Below are 16,723 nucleotides of genomic sequence, written 5' to 3'. Positions count from 1 at the left end.
CACATCATCAAGTACTTGAAATCTTCCCCAGGAAAAGGCATTCTATATGCAGGCATAATCATTTGAGGATAGAGGGCTACACTATCGCATAAGATACACCCAAGTGGTACGACTGAAATAATCAATGAACATGACAAACCAGCGATAACCAGATGTAGAAACACAACGGGTAGGGCAACAAACATCAGATGGGATTAAGCCAAAGGGAATTAAACTTCTATTATCCGAAACAGGGTAAACAACTCTAGTTTGCTTTGCGAAAATGCAAGCATCACAATTAAAATTGTTCGGATTACAATGCTTTACTAAACTAGGAAATAAAGTAGATAAAATGCCTAGAGGAGGGTGGCCCAACCGACGATGCCACATATGTAGATCGCCCAAAGCAGATGCTGAAGAGTCAGAAGTAGAGGCCAAAGCAGATGGAGAACTGTCAAGCAAGTAGAGACCACCAACCACTTTACCACTGCCAATCGTATGACCCGTCACCAAGTCCTGGAAAAGACAATGAATAGGAAAGAAAATTACTTTGCAATTTAGATCTCGTGTAAGACTACTAATAGAGGGTAAATTAGTAGAAAATCTGGGAACATGCAATACAGATTAAAGGGATAAGGAAGGAGTGCACTTAATGATGCCCTTCCGAGAAACAGGGGAAAGGGAACCATCAGCCACACAAACTTTACTATTACCTAATAAAGGGGAATATTGACAAAATTGAGTAGGAGAACTGGTTATATGATCAGTAACACTTTAGTCAATTATCTTGGAATTGAATACGACCGAGGTACTATGGCCACAAAAGAAATACCTGGATGAGAGAAGGAAGACAAAGAAGGCAGGTCAGAGGACCCTGGCAGGGAGATGGCCGAAGCTGCAGATGGCGCTGATGAAGAAGATGACTCTAGCCGGGTCAACAGACGATGTAAGTGCTGGAGTTCCTCTTGAGAAAGTGAATGGTTAGAAGCAGTGTCCTCATATGAAGTTTGATTGGCTCTGGCTAAAGAAGAACAACTCTGCCCACGTTCTCGAGTATCATTGGGACACCCATGTAATTTCCAGCACCTGTCTTTTGTACGTCTTTCCTTCCCAGTTCCCACAAAAATTGCACTTTACTGGAATACGATCAGGAGTGGAACGATTAACAGTACCACGAGAAAGCCCCCCACGAGATGAACTATGTGGACTACAGAAAAGAGGTGAAAGTTCCTGGGTAACTGGGTGAACCATAGCATTGCGACGGCTGTGCTTTGATTGCACCATGGCATAAGCCTGCTCAAGTGTATGAAAGGGATCACGATTCAGGACATGAGCCCGAATTTGATCAAACTCAATGTTGAATCCAGCTAGGAAATCGAAGACACGAAGACCATCTTCCCATTTTTAAACGGAGTAGCATCAACATCACAGGTAGCGGTAAAGGGCCCATAAAAATCCAACTGTTGCCACATGCTACGTAGCTTGGAATAATACTGGGAAAGCGATAACTCCTGCTGTTTGGTAACATGTATTTTTTGGCGAAGTTCATAACATTGGTCAGTATTACCGACCTGTGAATAAGTGTCCTTGGCAGTCTTCCAAATTTTGGCAGCAGTATCGGAAAGAAGGTAACCCCAGCGTTTTCTGGATCAATGGAATTGATGAGATATGACATCACAAGAAAGTTGGACGTCACCCATTTATCTTGAGAAGGACCCGCATCAATAGGCTTAACATATGTCCCTGTAATGTAGCCGGAAAGACCACGAGAACCAATGGCAAGGAAGCAAGACCGCGACCACATCAAATAATTTCTCCCATTCAATTTAATGGAGCTGGCAGGGAACAGAAGGAAATCATGTTGATTAGCTCCTTTGTGTCCAGTAGCTTAATAATTTGAATTGAATGCAGTTTTCTCGTTATACGTTCCCCATTTTAGTGTTTATGCATGATACATGTTATATATTGCTTATTCATACTGTTTTTTGCTCCAAAAGTGTATTTCCATGTGTATCTTTACTGTATCTCCGATACGATATAAAATCACCCTGCCGATACGATACACGATACTTTAATCCTTGCTCTCAGGATTAGGAATGTAATCCTTAAGTTTCAGCTGGATTGGATTCATCCTCCGCGAGTTAAGATACTTGAAGGAATTCTGGTTGTGGGTTCTGTTTTATTGTGTTAAGGAAGAAGTAGGTTATTTCCTTTATTTGCACACCAGGACAGTTTCTTCCTGTTATTAGTCAAACTGCCTTTTGCTTTCATAAATTATTTGTTTTAATCTTATCTTTTCTGAAATTCCATATTAGTCCTTCCTGTTTAAATTTGTGTACTATTCTGTCCCTATTTCTGTTAACCTCTCCCATAAGGGTCTCGAGCTTCTCTGAAAATTATGAAATTGCCATTAATCCTTCTATTTGAGATGTTGATCACTTTAGTGGGCCCATAACGACATACACCAGGGTTTTGGAACCCTAGGTTGCATTAGCCATTACTTAGCTTTCAGCTGGTTTTCCTTACTTAAGGAATGATTTTATAAAGGGGAATACATGTTGATATTTGGTTGTTGTTTATTTTTTTGGGGGGATTCTTTTCGTGAAGGGCAGCCCTTCTTGTAAACCTTCACAAATAAGTTTTTTTTTTGAATGAATGAATGGAACTTTGTTGTTGCTCATCATTAAAATATAAAAAATGGTTTTCAAATGAATTTTCAAGGGAGGAACTTTAGGAAATATGTTTAGAAGAGCTAAGATCAAATCGGACCTTGCATAAATGTCTAGAATGGTAATATTTTGCTATAGATAGATTCAATCTTTCTGGGTATCTGGTAAAAAATCTCAAAAGATCATGTTTCTTGATTAAAGAAACTCATCGGTTGGGAGGCACAATTTAGTACTTGGTTAATGCCAAAAATAACGGGGATCCATCTGACATGCTACATGGCACAACTAAGGTCTGCCATCCAAGTATCCAATCAATATTTACCCTAATAAAATTTAAGCATTTCAATAGAAGATTTAAAGAGCAAAGCTTTAAGAGTCTGTTGATGGAATATCTAGCATCAAGAATAGAAGATCATGAAAACCAAGGCATAGAAACGAAACAGATATGACCTGATTATATATCCACAACGACAAACAAAATTAATCCTAGTACTAGCATGAAAAGACGTGAGATGTGGGGGCTAAACTGCACTTGTTTTTTATTGGCTCAAAAAAGAAATAAGAATTTCATTCCTACTGTTGCTGGATTCCTGCTTGTCCACATAGGAAGGGCTTCCTGTACGGCACCAATATCTTCCACATGGCAGATCAAGTGGCGTGCAAATTTTGTGAAGGGATAGGGCCTATGGTCCCTTATTCACATGCCAAGTTTCAGGCTCAACAGCATAGTTCATATGGAAAAATATACTTTGGAAATCCTTTAAAAGGTTTCAACTTTAGAAATGATTGAGTAAAAATGGGTGGCTGAAAATAGTAGGGAGAATGAGAATACATGGGGAGGGTATGTGGTGAATGTGACTCTGATATTTGACACTTGTCGAATCCAGAGTGTGGCCTATCTATGCTACAGTTGGAATTACTCAGCCTTCTACTTGGCATAATTTCGGTGGACCATGTACAGGGAAACCTTCATATGGATTTTTTTGCCCATTACTGAATAAAAACAGTTATCTGCATCTCTCCTTTATGCCAAGTGAAATTTATCTACAACCTTAACAAAAAGCGCAAGAAATTATTCTTTTTGTAAATAAGTCAAGTATTTTATTAGGTAAGGCCTACTATACTTATACTATGTGCAAAAGAGATTTAGAAAAAAGTGGGACCTGGAACCAAGTGGAGGCATTTTCAATTCCCTTTAATCTCCATAGCTGAAAGGCCCTAAACACTTTACAAATAGTGTTGGGGAAGCACTTACTAGCCCTTATATCCCATCTGAGATGCTTCCTTAGCCACAGATGCCTCAGGTTTGACGTCCGGGACCGGACGTGCTAAAAACTGCTGCCAGGCCTGTATTCGGTTGGCCCACCTGCTCATGTTTCACAGACCTGTTGCGTTTAAGTTGTATAATGTGGATGTATTATCAGAGTTGGTGGACTTCACCAAGTGTTGTTCCCTGCTTTCTGTTCTTCGCTTGGACCAAAGAAGAAACATATTGTTGAAGCAAACAAACAGGCCGACATTTCGGATTGCAGATCAATGGTGGGAGTAGAAGATAATAGAGGAAAGAGGAAGACTGCTAGTAACTACTTTCCCCTCTTGGTTTAACCTCTTTTCTGTTTGATAGTTTTTGGAGGTTGTTGGTGGGGGTGGATTGGTTATGGGTTAAGTGCTCTTGATGGTTTGTGTTGTTGTGAGGTGGTTTCTTAATTTTGGTTATGAGATGAACCTGAACTTTAATTTAGATGCTAGTTCTCCTTCATTTATTGAATTAGCTTTTGTTCAAGTAACCTGTATAAATGCTTTTTGAATTTTTATTTAATAAGCATTTTTTCTTGTGAAAAAGCTGTGCACTAACATATGTCTTGTACCATCCAATTATTCAGGAGTACATAAAGGAAAGTGACAATTTAGTTTCCCTTCATGATCAAATTCGTGATTGTGACAGTATTTTATCCCAGATGGAAACCCTTCTCAGTGGATTTCAGGTATAGCCATACCTGTTGGTGTTTTCTTGACATTTTTAACTTCCATTGATTTGCATGCGGAATAAAAGTAAATCGGAGTTTCTAAATGTCATTTTAGGCCTAGTGACATTTAAAATGACCTTATACTTAACAGCCTACCATGTGGAAGTACATGGTTGGGTCCATGTGATAGAGGACCTCGCACCCATCTCACTTGTCACATTTCAGCCCGAAACAAGCATTGGAAGTGCCTTAAAAGTGAGTTTAAAGTTTCATAAATTACAAGAATGCCATTTTAAATGTAATGGAATAAATTACATTTCTTTAATTCTTTTGTAACTTTAAACTTACTTTTAAGGCACTTACGCTACCTGTTTGGGGCTGGAACTTGGCCAATGGGATGGGTTCGAGGTCCTCTATCACATGGACCCTCACACATAATGCCACATGGCATGGCAGATTGTGCAGTATAAAGATGGCTTTAGGGGTCACTGGGCATAGTAATGTTTACATTTACATGTTATTGATTGCATGGTTGAAACAATTATGTTGTTTATACTTGCTCGTGATTTATTTGTTTGAACAGGAGTTGAAACTGAAATTGTTTCTTCCCCATCCCCCCAAACCCCCCTCCCCCCGCACCCCAACATATAATTAATTTAACAATCATTTTGCTTTACAACTATTACAAGTTGTAATATGTTTTCTTGTTAATAAGGACAATGGTTGTCCTATTTCTCTTATTTTTTTCTGATCTTTGTTGTATATTTGATGCTGGGTGCCTTGCCCAGCAGCTTTCATACTATTATTTTAATAAAAATATGATTTTTCGTTATTAAAACCGATGCTGTGTTAAGAATATGTTTGTATGGTTAATCTAATTAAAAATACAGAAAAATATAGATTACTTTCAGGTTTTTGGCTTTCCTATTGCCTGATGCATGGAAATAACTGAATTAGTTGAAAAAGAATTGCTTGTCATTGGTCAACAAATTCGATCCATTTCTGTCAACTTCGTTCATCATTTGTCTCTTCATTTCATTGTTCAGCCTTAATATTTGATATAAAGAAACAAGATTGATCATTATTCCTCTTCAAATTGTACTCTGCCTGAGTAATTGGATCTCTTATTGTTGAAATCATTAGTATTTACAGAAATCTTGTGCTAGGCTGAGATTGGTTCTATAAGTTCAGAAATAAAAAGCCTTCAGGAGAAGTCCATGGATATGGGTCTGAAGCTGAAGAATCGCAAGGTATGCCTACATGATATTTTGTTAAATTGTATCTTTTACATTTATGGTGCTTGTATTATTTCTTATATAAAATACTCATTATTAAGGAGCGAAGGAATGTAAGAGAAACCATCTAGCACATGAAGATAAATCAACGGTGCAAATAGTCTTTATTTCCTATCTTTAGTTGCTTTGTTAAAGCTGTTTGGGATCATAAGAGCAATTGCAAATTTATATGTCTCATTGCTCACGAGGACATAGCTGGTACCTTTTCATCTCAGAGTTCATTCTCCTCATCAGCTCATTCTTAAGTCTTAACTACACTTTGTTAACTTATAATCAGTGGGCCTAATAGAATCCCATAGGATATCCAGCTTTAATTTTTTCTGACTCACACGTCTATTGGCCATAATTTTCCCTACTATAACCACAACAATTTCCATTCTCTTGTCCACTTTTGGAGCTCCTTAGGTGAGTTCCAATGATGGGATTCACTGTAACAGTATCATAGAGATCAGAATCCAATCAGCAGATCGGAGGGCTTACAGATCAGCAGCTTGAACACCTAGATTAACCCAAATTACAAGTCTGATCAGATCCAAATTAACAGCATTAATAAATCTTACAGTCTTCAATATCTCATGAGTTGATTTCAATCCGACGGTAGGATGGAAAGATACCGTACGAAAACCAAATTAGCAACTAGGTTTCAGAATTAGCAACCTAGCAATAACTTCACATCAGCACAGCTATTTATTTCCAACTAATAACAGAACGCCTACTCAACAAGAGCAGAAACATGTATTAGTAGCATCAACATAAACCAATGGGCAGAATTGAAGTTGCAGCACCGTCCAAAAATAGCAACTAATGAAACTCTAACAGCGGCAGTCGATTGGCTTCAGTGGTGGGGTTGAAATTACAGTCGAAGAAGGGGGTACTGTGCTCTTAATCACTTCAGAAAATCAGCCTCAGATGATGGCTGGATTGCCAGTATGGACACTTGTTCAAAATAGAAACTCGATCTCAGATTTAGAAACTTACGGACCATATAACTTTCAGCCAATGGATAGACCCGAAGCCAGTATCGAAGGAAGAACCTAGGAAAGTTGGAATACCCCCAAAATATGGTTTGAACTTAATGTCCAGATCTTGAGTTGCAGAACCTAAGATTACAGCCGTCAGCTGCAGGATTCTCAAAGCCCAGGGTGCCACAGCGTTGGTTGATCAGTCCTCTAACTCCAGTACTCTTTGAATATCGATGGAACAATCTGGTAGGGATAACACTATAGCAGCAGCAGTGGCAAAGGTGGTCTTGATATCTCTTAATAAATCACTGGTTGCAGATTTAATGAATTAGAAACTGAAAAGGGAAATAGAGAAGAAGGGGAAGAAGTGGGGAATATGGTCTGTCTCGCACAGATCTTGGTCTCTCACCAATGGTCTCACACCATAGACTGCCTCTCACAGCACTCAATGGCAAAGCCAAATTTTCAAACATCTGAACCGTAGGGAGCTGTAACAGCCCCCTCTATTTTATTACTAAAGGCTGACTCTTACAAAAATAGAAATTAAAGTCGTAACTCCTCATAATAACAATTAAATTTCTGGTCAAGAGAATAGCAATAGAAACTAAATAAAATCTATCTAATAGCCAATTACAAGAATAGAATTTAATAAAACTAAGATCTTCTATTCGCCCAAAAAAAAAAGGATCTTCTAAAAGACTCCATGCAAGTCCAGAATGGGTCCCACCAAATCTGGAAAAAATATTCCCCAATTCTTCTCCATGCAAATTGGATATGGGTCCCACAACTCTTCATACGACTTCTGGAAATCCTTTGCTATGCAAGGCATATTGGGGCCCACATAATCAGTCAAAAATCCCCACCCTTGTCGCAAGGTTCGAGAACTCGCGAGATCTCGCCGAGATCTCGCCGAGATCTCGGTGATATCTCGAAGGTGAAAATCATGGTTTTTTTAGTACAAAAAAACCAATATCTCGCAGAGATCTCGGCGAGATCTCGGCGAGATCTCGGTTGGGCCCAAAGATGCTAGTTAGTTGTATTTAGCCCAATTTTCACCCAAAAACCATTTCCAACATAAGAGAGAGCAGGAACAGAAGTTCTTAGGCTCTAAACCAAGGGGAAAAAACCTCTCCTTCAAATTTCTTCTTCTTTCTTTCGATTGTTGGATGGAATGCACTGTTTAGAGTTAGATTGAAGTGCCAAAGTGAAGATTCAAGTGCCAATTTGGAGCATCATCACCTATTTGCAAGATTTCAAAGGTGTTTTCGGAAACAGCAAACACTCACATCTGTCATATGCTCAGGAGGAGGACAACAGCAGTATGAACACCATGCTTACAAGTTTCGGAAGCATGAGTATAGATACTACTAGTGAGCATCAGTCATGGCAATCATCTCAGCATCATCATGGCTATGACTATGGCCAGCAGAGCACCGGTTCTGATTATAGTGCCTATGGTCAGTATGGGCAGTCAGCAGCTGAGTATGACAGTCAAAGCTCTAGGTCAGGTGTTGGGCATACATTCCTAGTCCCAAACCAGTCATACATGCCTCAAACTCAATATGACAGTAGCAGTGGATCTTACACCTCATACCAACAGCCTCCCATGTACCCTAAGATAGGGAGATTGGTATATGTTGATCAGAAGACTTATATGGAAGCTGTGTCACACTATTTGCAACACTATAGCAATTCCATGACATGGGAATTATATGTGGATCGATATAGGGATGAATTTCTTGTTCAATCTCATTTTATGTAACAAATTAAGTGAACATTGATGTAATGTACATTTTATTTGAATGTTTTGATTGATGTGTGCTAATTAGAATGTTTTGATTGCTAATTTGCTATGTTTTACTAAATTATATATAGATTATGTTGTTTTAGACTTTTAGTACGACTCGTCGCCTACCAACCTATGGTCCAAAGTGAAACTCATATTTGGACTTGTTTTTTGGCAAATCTGGGCATGCCATTGTGTTTAAATGGCCTGAAATAGGCTGGATACCAAGTTTCAGACCCAAAATATGTGTACAACCCACCGAGTTGGGGGTCCGAGTCCAAAAAAAAAAAATTTGCACCAACTCGCCGAGATCTCGGCGAGATCTCGGCTCGACTCGGTTTCTGGCCTAGCCGAGATGCCACCGAGACCCGAGTTCTCGAACCTTGCCTTGTCGTAAGTCGATGGCCACATTATGGGGGCAGAATATGGGCCTGAACACCCTTGAATGGATGGGCAGAAAAAAAAAATAATAATGCTTGACTGGGCTTGGCTGGTTCTTCCCCCTCGATCTACATCATCCAATCCTCAGCTTCTGTGATTCTGGTTGAAAGACATGTAAGCCTCAAGTGCTGCTGAGTGTCCAAATCATGTCACAAGGTGTTATTGTGAATTCAAATGCAAGGTATCTTTTGGTTCTTGTGGGCCCTAATCCATATATGGATATGCCTGGACCCAGCAGAGGTGGGCTCTTTAGTCTGGGGCTTGTGAACTATGTATGGGCCATTGGGTCAAACTGGGGTGATGATTAATGCAGATCGGTCATCGCTGGATGGATCTGCTTTGGTGGGTCAGATAGATGGAAGAAAAAGAGAAATCGTTGGGGGAAAAGGAGAGACAAAAGAGGCAACAACCTTTAAACTAAAACAGTTATATTTCATTCATCAAATCGTTGGGAGGTCACCAAGACTTTACATTGCTTTATAGTACTGAAAACAGAAATAAGAAGTCATAAAAAGGATTCCTAAACCTCCCCCATCGATTGGCTGAAGTGGCTGTCCTAAAGTGGCTCAATCAATGATGAAAACTAAGGCAAATAGAAAATAAACCTCCTTAGTCGTTGGCCACCTTTGGTAGAATCCTAATTTAACTCAATTATTAAGAAAGACACCCAAAAAATTAAGGAACTTAAAGAAAAACCCAAGTAGGAAACTCCTACAAACTGTAATAGTCCTAGGTGGACCAAACTCTAAGAAATTAAAGAGAAAACTCCAAACAACCAAAATTGGGCCCACAAGTGATTGAAAGCTATCTAATATCATAACTTCCTAACTGATAGCTGATTGGCCCCGCTACTAATACTTATTACCTAATTAAAATACTAATTTTATGTACATCTTTTGGACCTAAAGTTTGAACCTTATAAATGAGCCCATTACATATAAAAATAATTAAAACAAAAAACCATAACCAAATACTATCAGAATTGGCCCAAGATAAAAGATCAAACCACATCCAATGGTGGTGATAATGCTCCTGCATTATTCTCCCCTTGTTTAAAAAAAAAAAAAAACTTATCCTTGAGTTTTGTATAACAGGAGGCTTTTCAACATACAATTAGCATCAACCATCCTTGATCTAATGAAATTGACGATTAAACCATGATCCAACGGCACGAAATCAGCGATACAGAACTCGTTGTTGAAGTTGCAACGTGGGAAGCACAAACTCAACTGGTTCGATCAGAAGATCAAACATTGTATATTCCTCCATGGGTGACTCTTCAGCAGTAACTGAAACCACTTCGTCTTCCATCGCCGGTGGCTTGTTTTCTTGCTCTTCCACTCACTGTTCAACGACTGAGATCAATTTGTCAACTGAAGAGAGAGCTGTGGTAGGTCAAATTGATGGAAGAAAGGAGAAGAGAGGAAATCGATGGGTGAGAGAGACAGAGGAGAGAGAAGGTAAAGAGAAATCATTGGGGGAAGAGGAGAGAGACAAAAGAGGCAACAACCTCTAAAGTAAGCCAACTAAAAAAGAAGGGGCCTCCACCATGTCTGATTTTAGACCCATTGCCTTATGCAACTTGCTCTACAAGTTTATTGCCAAGGTTCTTGCTAACAGGATCAATGTGGCCATTGATTCTTTTGTCAGCTCCAGCCAATCAGCTTTTATTGCTGGTAGAAGCATCTCAGACAACATTCTTCTCTGCAATGAGCTGTTTGCGGTTTTGATGGTAAGAATCACCCCTCTGCTTCCCTTATGAAGATTGACTTGCGTAAAGCCTTCTACTCTCTTAAATGGGATTTTATTGTCAAGGTCATGAATATGATGGGGTTCCCTCCAATATTTGTTAACTGGGTTTACCCTTGCATCTCTACTCCTCATTTCTCGGTGCTGGTCAACGGTAGCCCGGCTGGGTTCTTCTCTTCCACTATTGAAATCAGGCAAGGATGCCCCTTGTCCCCTTTCATTTTAACCCTTGCTTTGGAAGTGCTTTCAAGAGAGATTCAATGCAAAACTGATCAGCGGCTTATCACCCCCTTGTCCAAATGCAAGGATCTCAAGATCACCCACCTTGCCTTTGCCGATGATCTCATGATATTCTCCAAATCTGACTTGGGCTTGATTGAGACTACTCTGGGCTGCCTATCTCTGTTTGAAAGTATGTCAGGCCTCAAGATTAACCCGCAAAAATCACTTCTGTTTGTGGCTGGTATCGCTGAGCAAAATAAGCTCCTTTTACAAGAGAAAACTGGGTTCCCTTTTGGGCAGCTTCCTGTGAAATATTTGGGTCTCCCCCTCATCCCTGCCAGGCTCTCGGCTCACCAGTCACCACTGCACCCCATTCCTTGAGCTCCTTTGCAAAAAGCTCCAGCTTTGGAAAGGAAATCTTCTCTCCTATGTCGACCGCCTTGAGCTGATCCTTTCAGTCATGCACTCATGCAATCCTCCTACATCTATTGGTTCGGCACCTTCGCTCTCCCCCATTCCATCATCAAAGCTATTGAAGCTCCCATGTGTGCCTATCTGTGGAAAGGTACTGAATCATCTAGATTCCTCTGGCCTATTAGCTGGTCCTTTGTTTGCCTGCCCAAGAAAGAAGGGGGGCTTGGGTTAAAAAGAATCAAAGAAGTCAACATGGCTGGGATTCTCAAACTCATCTGGAAAATTGCATCCAAGCACAACAACATATGGGTCGATTGGATTTATTCAGGGCTTCTTCAAAGAGATTCAATTTGGACCGTTTCCAGCTCTCCGGATGCTTCTTGGGTCTGGAAAAACAGCCTCAAATATAGGCACTTTGCCCTTGGGGCTGTTTCTACCAAGATTGCTGATGGATCCTCCACCAGACTCTGGCTTGATCATTGGCATCCCTTGGGCATCCTCCTTCCTCTAGTGAGCTCAAGAGATATCTATATGGTTGGTCTCCACAAGTTTTCCTCAGTTGCAGACATCATCTCATCCGGATCCTGGGCCCCTCCTCCCTCCACTCAGATTGCTTTTATTTGGAATTCTCTCCCTCCTTTGACCAGAAGGGCAACGAGATCTGGAGACTTGATATCTTGGACTCCATCGACTTCTGGTATTTTCAGCTTCAAATCAGCTTGGAATCTCATAAGAGTCAGAGGTCCTTCTACTGCTTGGTTCAAGGCTGTTTGGTATTTTTTGTGTTTGGCGTACTCTTACAAACTGTCTCCCAACTCAGACTTTTCTCATTCATTGGCATTTAAGTGTCTCTCCAGCTTGCTGCCTTTGTTGGAGCGGCTTAGAATCTATTGATCATCTGTTCTTCGAATGCACTTTTTCGGCTACTATTTGATCTGGAATCCTCATCAAATGCTGGGCTAGAAGAAGGATTCTGCCTTTTCACAGAGAGTGGAAGTGGATCCTCCAATCTTTTGGGGGTAACTCGCACTGTGATAGAATTGGCTTGTTGGCTTATGGGGCTACCATTTCGCATATTTGGATGGAGCGCAACCATGGTTGTCAAGGCGCTAAGTGATCCAAGGCATTTGAGGTGCTTCCTAAGCGCTTAAGCGCTTAGGCGGCGCCTAAGCGGTGCCTAGGTGGTCTAAATTGCATTCCATTATTATTTTTTTAATATATTAGTTATATACTTATATTTACAACTAAAATAGTCTAATAGCATAACAAATTGTAATATTTTCATTAAAAAAACAAGTAATAATTAAGATTTAAGAAGTAACTAAAATAAGAACCAAGATGCTAAATTATAAACATATTGCAATATTAATTGAAAAAAAACAAATGAATAAATTAAGACCATCACAACATATAAAACAGAATTATAAATATAAAGAAACAAAGATGAACGGGAAGAAAAATCTATTAATATATGCTAATTTAACAGCCCATTACACTTTACAGCATAGGTACAGTAGAAGAACAAAGGGAAAAAAAGGTGCAGGAGGAGGAGAAGATGAACGGGAAGAAGAACCTACTGCAATCAAGGTGCCGCTGGTCAAGAAACAGCAGGATAGAGAAAAAGGAAAAAAAAAACTCAACAGACGAATCGATGTTGGAGGAGGAAAAGAACAATGAAAAAAAAATGGATAACAATACGAAGAGGAAGAACAGAGAAAAAAATCGCAAAAGAAAGGAAGAGAACTTACTGGAGAAAATCTAAGGTTGCAGTTGTCACCGGAGCCAGGTTTGTGGTCGCTGGAGCTTGAGCAGAAAAACAATTAGAATAAAGAAAAGAAAAAAAAAACAGAGAATAGTCGAGGTTGGAGGAGGGGAAGAAGAAGAACAAAGAAAAAAAAAATACAAACAGAGAAGAAGAAGAAGCAGAGAAAAAAATCGCAAAAGAGAGGAAGAGAACTTATGGGAGAAAATCTGAGGTTGCAGTCAGCATCGGAGCCAGGTTCTCGAGCAGAAAAACAATCAGAATAAAGAAAAGGAAAAAAAAACAGAGAATAGTCAAGGTCGGAGGAGGGGAAGAAGAACTTACAGGATCATCGGAGCCTAGTTCGTGGTCGCTGGAGTCGCTGGGGGCGAGAGCTGGGGCAGGAATAGAGGGTTTCATTTCTTCCCTTGAGCGAAGGCGTGAGACCAGGGGTAGCCAGAGTTGAGGGTTTCATTTGATATATTTTTTCCTTTAGGTGATTCGGTGTAAAACAGTGTACAGTAATAATGTACACAACCCAATAGAAACATAACAGATAGAATAAAACATAAAAAAATAATAGAGCCTTAACAATAAAGCGCGAAGCGCCTTGCCCCCAAGATTTCTGCTTGGATGCCAGGCGACGCCTTGACAACTATGAGCGTAACATTAGGAGATGGAGTACCAACTCTAGGTCTTTCAGACGGATTTGTGATTTCATCTCTCTGGATGTCAGCTCCAAATCCTTCTCCCCTTCCCCCCCTCCCCCTTGTGTGAACTTCCCAAGGAACAGGCTCATTGTTGCTTCCTGGGGTCTCCCCTCTTCTCTCTTCTCCCCTTCCCCCTAGGGTGTCGGTTAGCCCTATGGATTGTAGGATGTTCTCTTCTTTTCTTTTCTCCCCCTGAATTCTGGGGGATTCCTGTATTCTTTCTCTTTGTTAATGAATTTTTATTCACCAAAAAAAAAAAAAAAAATTCATTCACCAAATCGTACGGAGGCCACCAAGCCTTAACATTGCTTTATAGTGCTGAAAACAGAAAACAGAAAACAGAAAACAGATATTAAATAAAAAAATGACTCCTAAAACGCCCCATTGATTGGCTAAGTGGCTGTATTAAAGTGATTTAGAAAGGAAACCTCCCGAGTCTTGGCTACTTTTGGTAGAATCGTAACTTAACTCAATTATTATGACACAAACAATTTAGGAACTTAAAGATAAACCAAAGTAGGAAACTCCTACAAATGGTAAGAGTCATAGGTTGACTAAATTCTAAGAAACTAAAGAGACTCATAACTACCAGAATTGGGCCCCAAAGTGATTGACAGCTATCTAGTAAGATAACTTCCTAACTAATAGCTAATGGGCCCCACTACTGATACTAACTACCTAATTAAAATACTAATTTCGTGACTTCCTATGAACATAAATTTGGACCTTACAATTGAGCCCATTACATATAAAAACACTTAAACAAAAGCACATAACCAAATACTATCAAAACAAGCCCAAAATAAAAGATCAAACCACATCCAATGGTGGTGATCATGCTCCTGCATCATTCTCCCCTTGTTAGAAAAACTCGCCCTCGAGGTTTGTATAACAGGAGGGTCTTCAACATATGATCAGCATCCATCCTCCTTGATTTAGTGAAATTGACGATCATCAGTCCATGATCCGACACGACGAAATCAGTGATACAGAACTCGTTGTTGAAGGTGCAACGTGGAAGCAAAAACTCAACTGGTTCGATCAAAGATCAACCATTGTATATTCCTCCATGGATTGATCTTCAGCAATATCTGTTTCATCTTCCATCGTTGGTGACTTGTCTTCTTGCTCTTCCACCTACTATTCAATGACTGAGATCAAGTTGTCGAAGGAAGCATCTGGTCGTTCGGGCGAGGGCAGCGGCATCCAACTCTGTAATTCCTCTTGCCTTCAACACTGGGCAAGATTCTAACAAACTATTTGCAAGGGTTCCCCATTTCGTTGAAGTTCTTGAAAGAAAATAAACCTGTTGTAGGGATCCATAACACAACCAGGTTTAGCTCTGATACCAAGTTGATGCAGATCGGTGGATGGATCTGCTGTGGTGGGTCAAATTGATGGAAGTAAAGGAGAAAAAGTGTGAGAAGAGAGGAGATCAATGGGTGAGAGAGAAAGGGAAAGAGAAATCGTGGGGGGAAGAGGAAAGATACAAAAGAGGCAACAACATCTAAAACTAAATCAACTAAATTTCATTCATCAAAGGCCACCAAGCCTTTACTTTGCTTCCTTTTTTTTTATTTTTATTTTTTTATATTAAAAAAAACCCGAATATTACCTGGGACCTGGGCCAGCCCCTAAAAGTTTATTGATAATCCGAGAAAATAATAAAGAATACATGGGGGGGACATACCACCTTACCCCAACCCATTGAGCCAACACACTTAAGATCTTACTGCCACTCCTTCCCCCAACAAGGGGAACAAAAACACAAGTGCTATTTCTTGAGAATCGGCAGTCCAGCCTTGTCCTCTCGAAGAATATCCTGGAGCATCCCGGAAGGGAGGAAGTCCTGATGGAAGATGTTAGATGACCCAGAGTCGCAAGCAAGGTTTGCCAAACAATCAGCCGCCCTATTGCTTTCTCAAAACACAAATGTCACAACAGCCTGGGTAGAAGAAACTAGCTCCAGCACCTCTTGGAACCAATACCATCCCTTCCACAAGGAACACCTTTTTTGGTTTACCATTTTGACTATTGACTCGGAGTCCGAGTTAACCACCATGTCGAAAATACCTAAGCCCTGGTAGAGAGCTAGACCATCCCTCAATGCTCTGAGCTCAGCTATCGAGTTAGTACAGGCACCATAGAAGTTTGAAAAGGCCACCAGTACGACACCATTCGAGTCCCTGATGACCCTTCCACCCCCTCCAAAGCCCGGATTGCCCCGACAAGCACCATCCACATTGAGTTTTACCGAAGTGAAGGGAGGACACCAATAAACTGGCAAAGGGCGTGTCAGCTTGGGTGTAGGGGCCAAGAGCCCAAAACACTGTAAAATCAACCTGTCCCTTACCGGCCCCAACCCTGGAGGGTAGCTGAACCTCCTTTACCCAGGCTTTGATGCGCTCCACTATTGAACCAGCAGTGCGGCACCTTTCCCCGTGCCTTCTAGAGTTTCTCTCCTTCCAGAGCTCCCAAATGATCAACGTAGGCAAGATTCCTGTGATATAAGAACTAAGGCTTTTGTCACTCGCTGCGCCCTGCCAAAGAGCGATCCTGCCTCTGACATCCTGTGAGGGAACGGTAGCGATGTCAAAAAGATGAGAGAAGTAACCCCACACCTTGGAAGCTGTACCACCGGACACCAGACAGTGATCAGTAGTCTCCCTCCGGGGACTCCCGCAGCAGCTGCATTTCAAGGCCAGGGGAATTCCCACCAACATTAAAGAATCATTCGTGGGAATCCTTCCATTAAGGAGCTGCCAAGAAAAAAAGGCCATCTTTAAGG

At 40.6% G+C, this 16,723-nt stretch overlaps 1 protein-coding gene across 2 annotated transcripts in view; it reads left to right on the top strand.

The window, feature by feature from the left end:
- LOC122671758 (vacuolar protein sorting-associated protein 52 A-like) overlaps window positions 1-16,723 on the top strand; it is a 70,559-nt gene that overhangs the window by 13,014 nt on the left and 40,822 nt on the right. For both annotated transcript variants that reach the window (XM_043869171.1, XM_043869170.1), the window contains exons 5-6: window positions 4,532-4,633; window positions 5,782-5,865. In XM_043869171.1, coding sequence (XP_043725106.1) covers window positions 4,532-4,633; window positions 5,782-5,865 — 186 coding nt within the window. The remainder of the gene's footprint in view (window positions 1-4,531; window positions 4,634-5,781; window positions 5,866-16,723) is intronic.

The sequence above is a fragment of the Telopea speciosissima genome, chromosome 8 (genome assembly GCF_018873765.1).
Source record: "Telopea speciosissima isolate NSW1024214 ecotype Mountain lineage chromosome 8, Tspe_v1, whole genome shotgun sequence".
NCBI classification, from domain to species: Eukaryota; Viridiplantae; Streptophyta; class Magnoliopsida; order Proteales; family Proteaceae; genus Telopea; species Telopea speciosissima.
The sequence above is the reverse complement of the archived record's forward strand: the minus strand, read 5'-3'. Positions and strand labels throughout refer to the sequence as shown.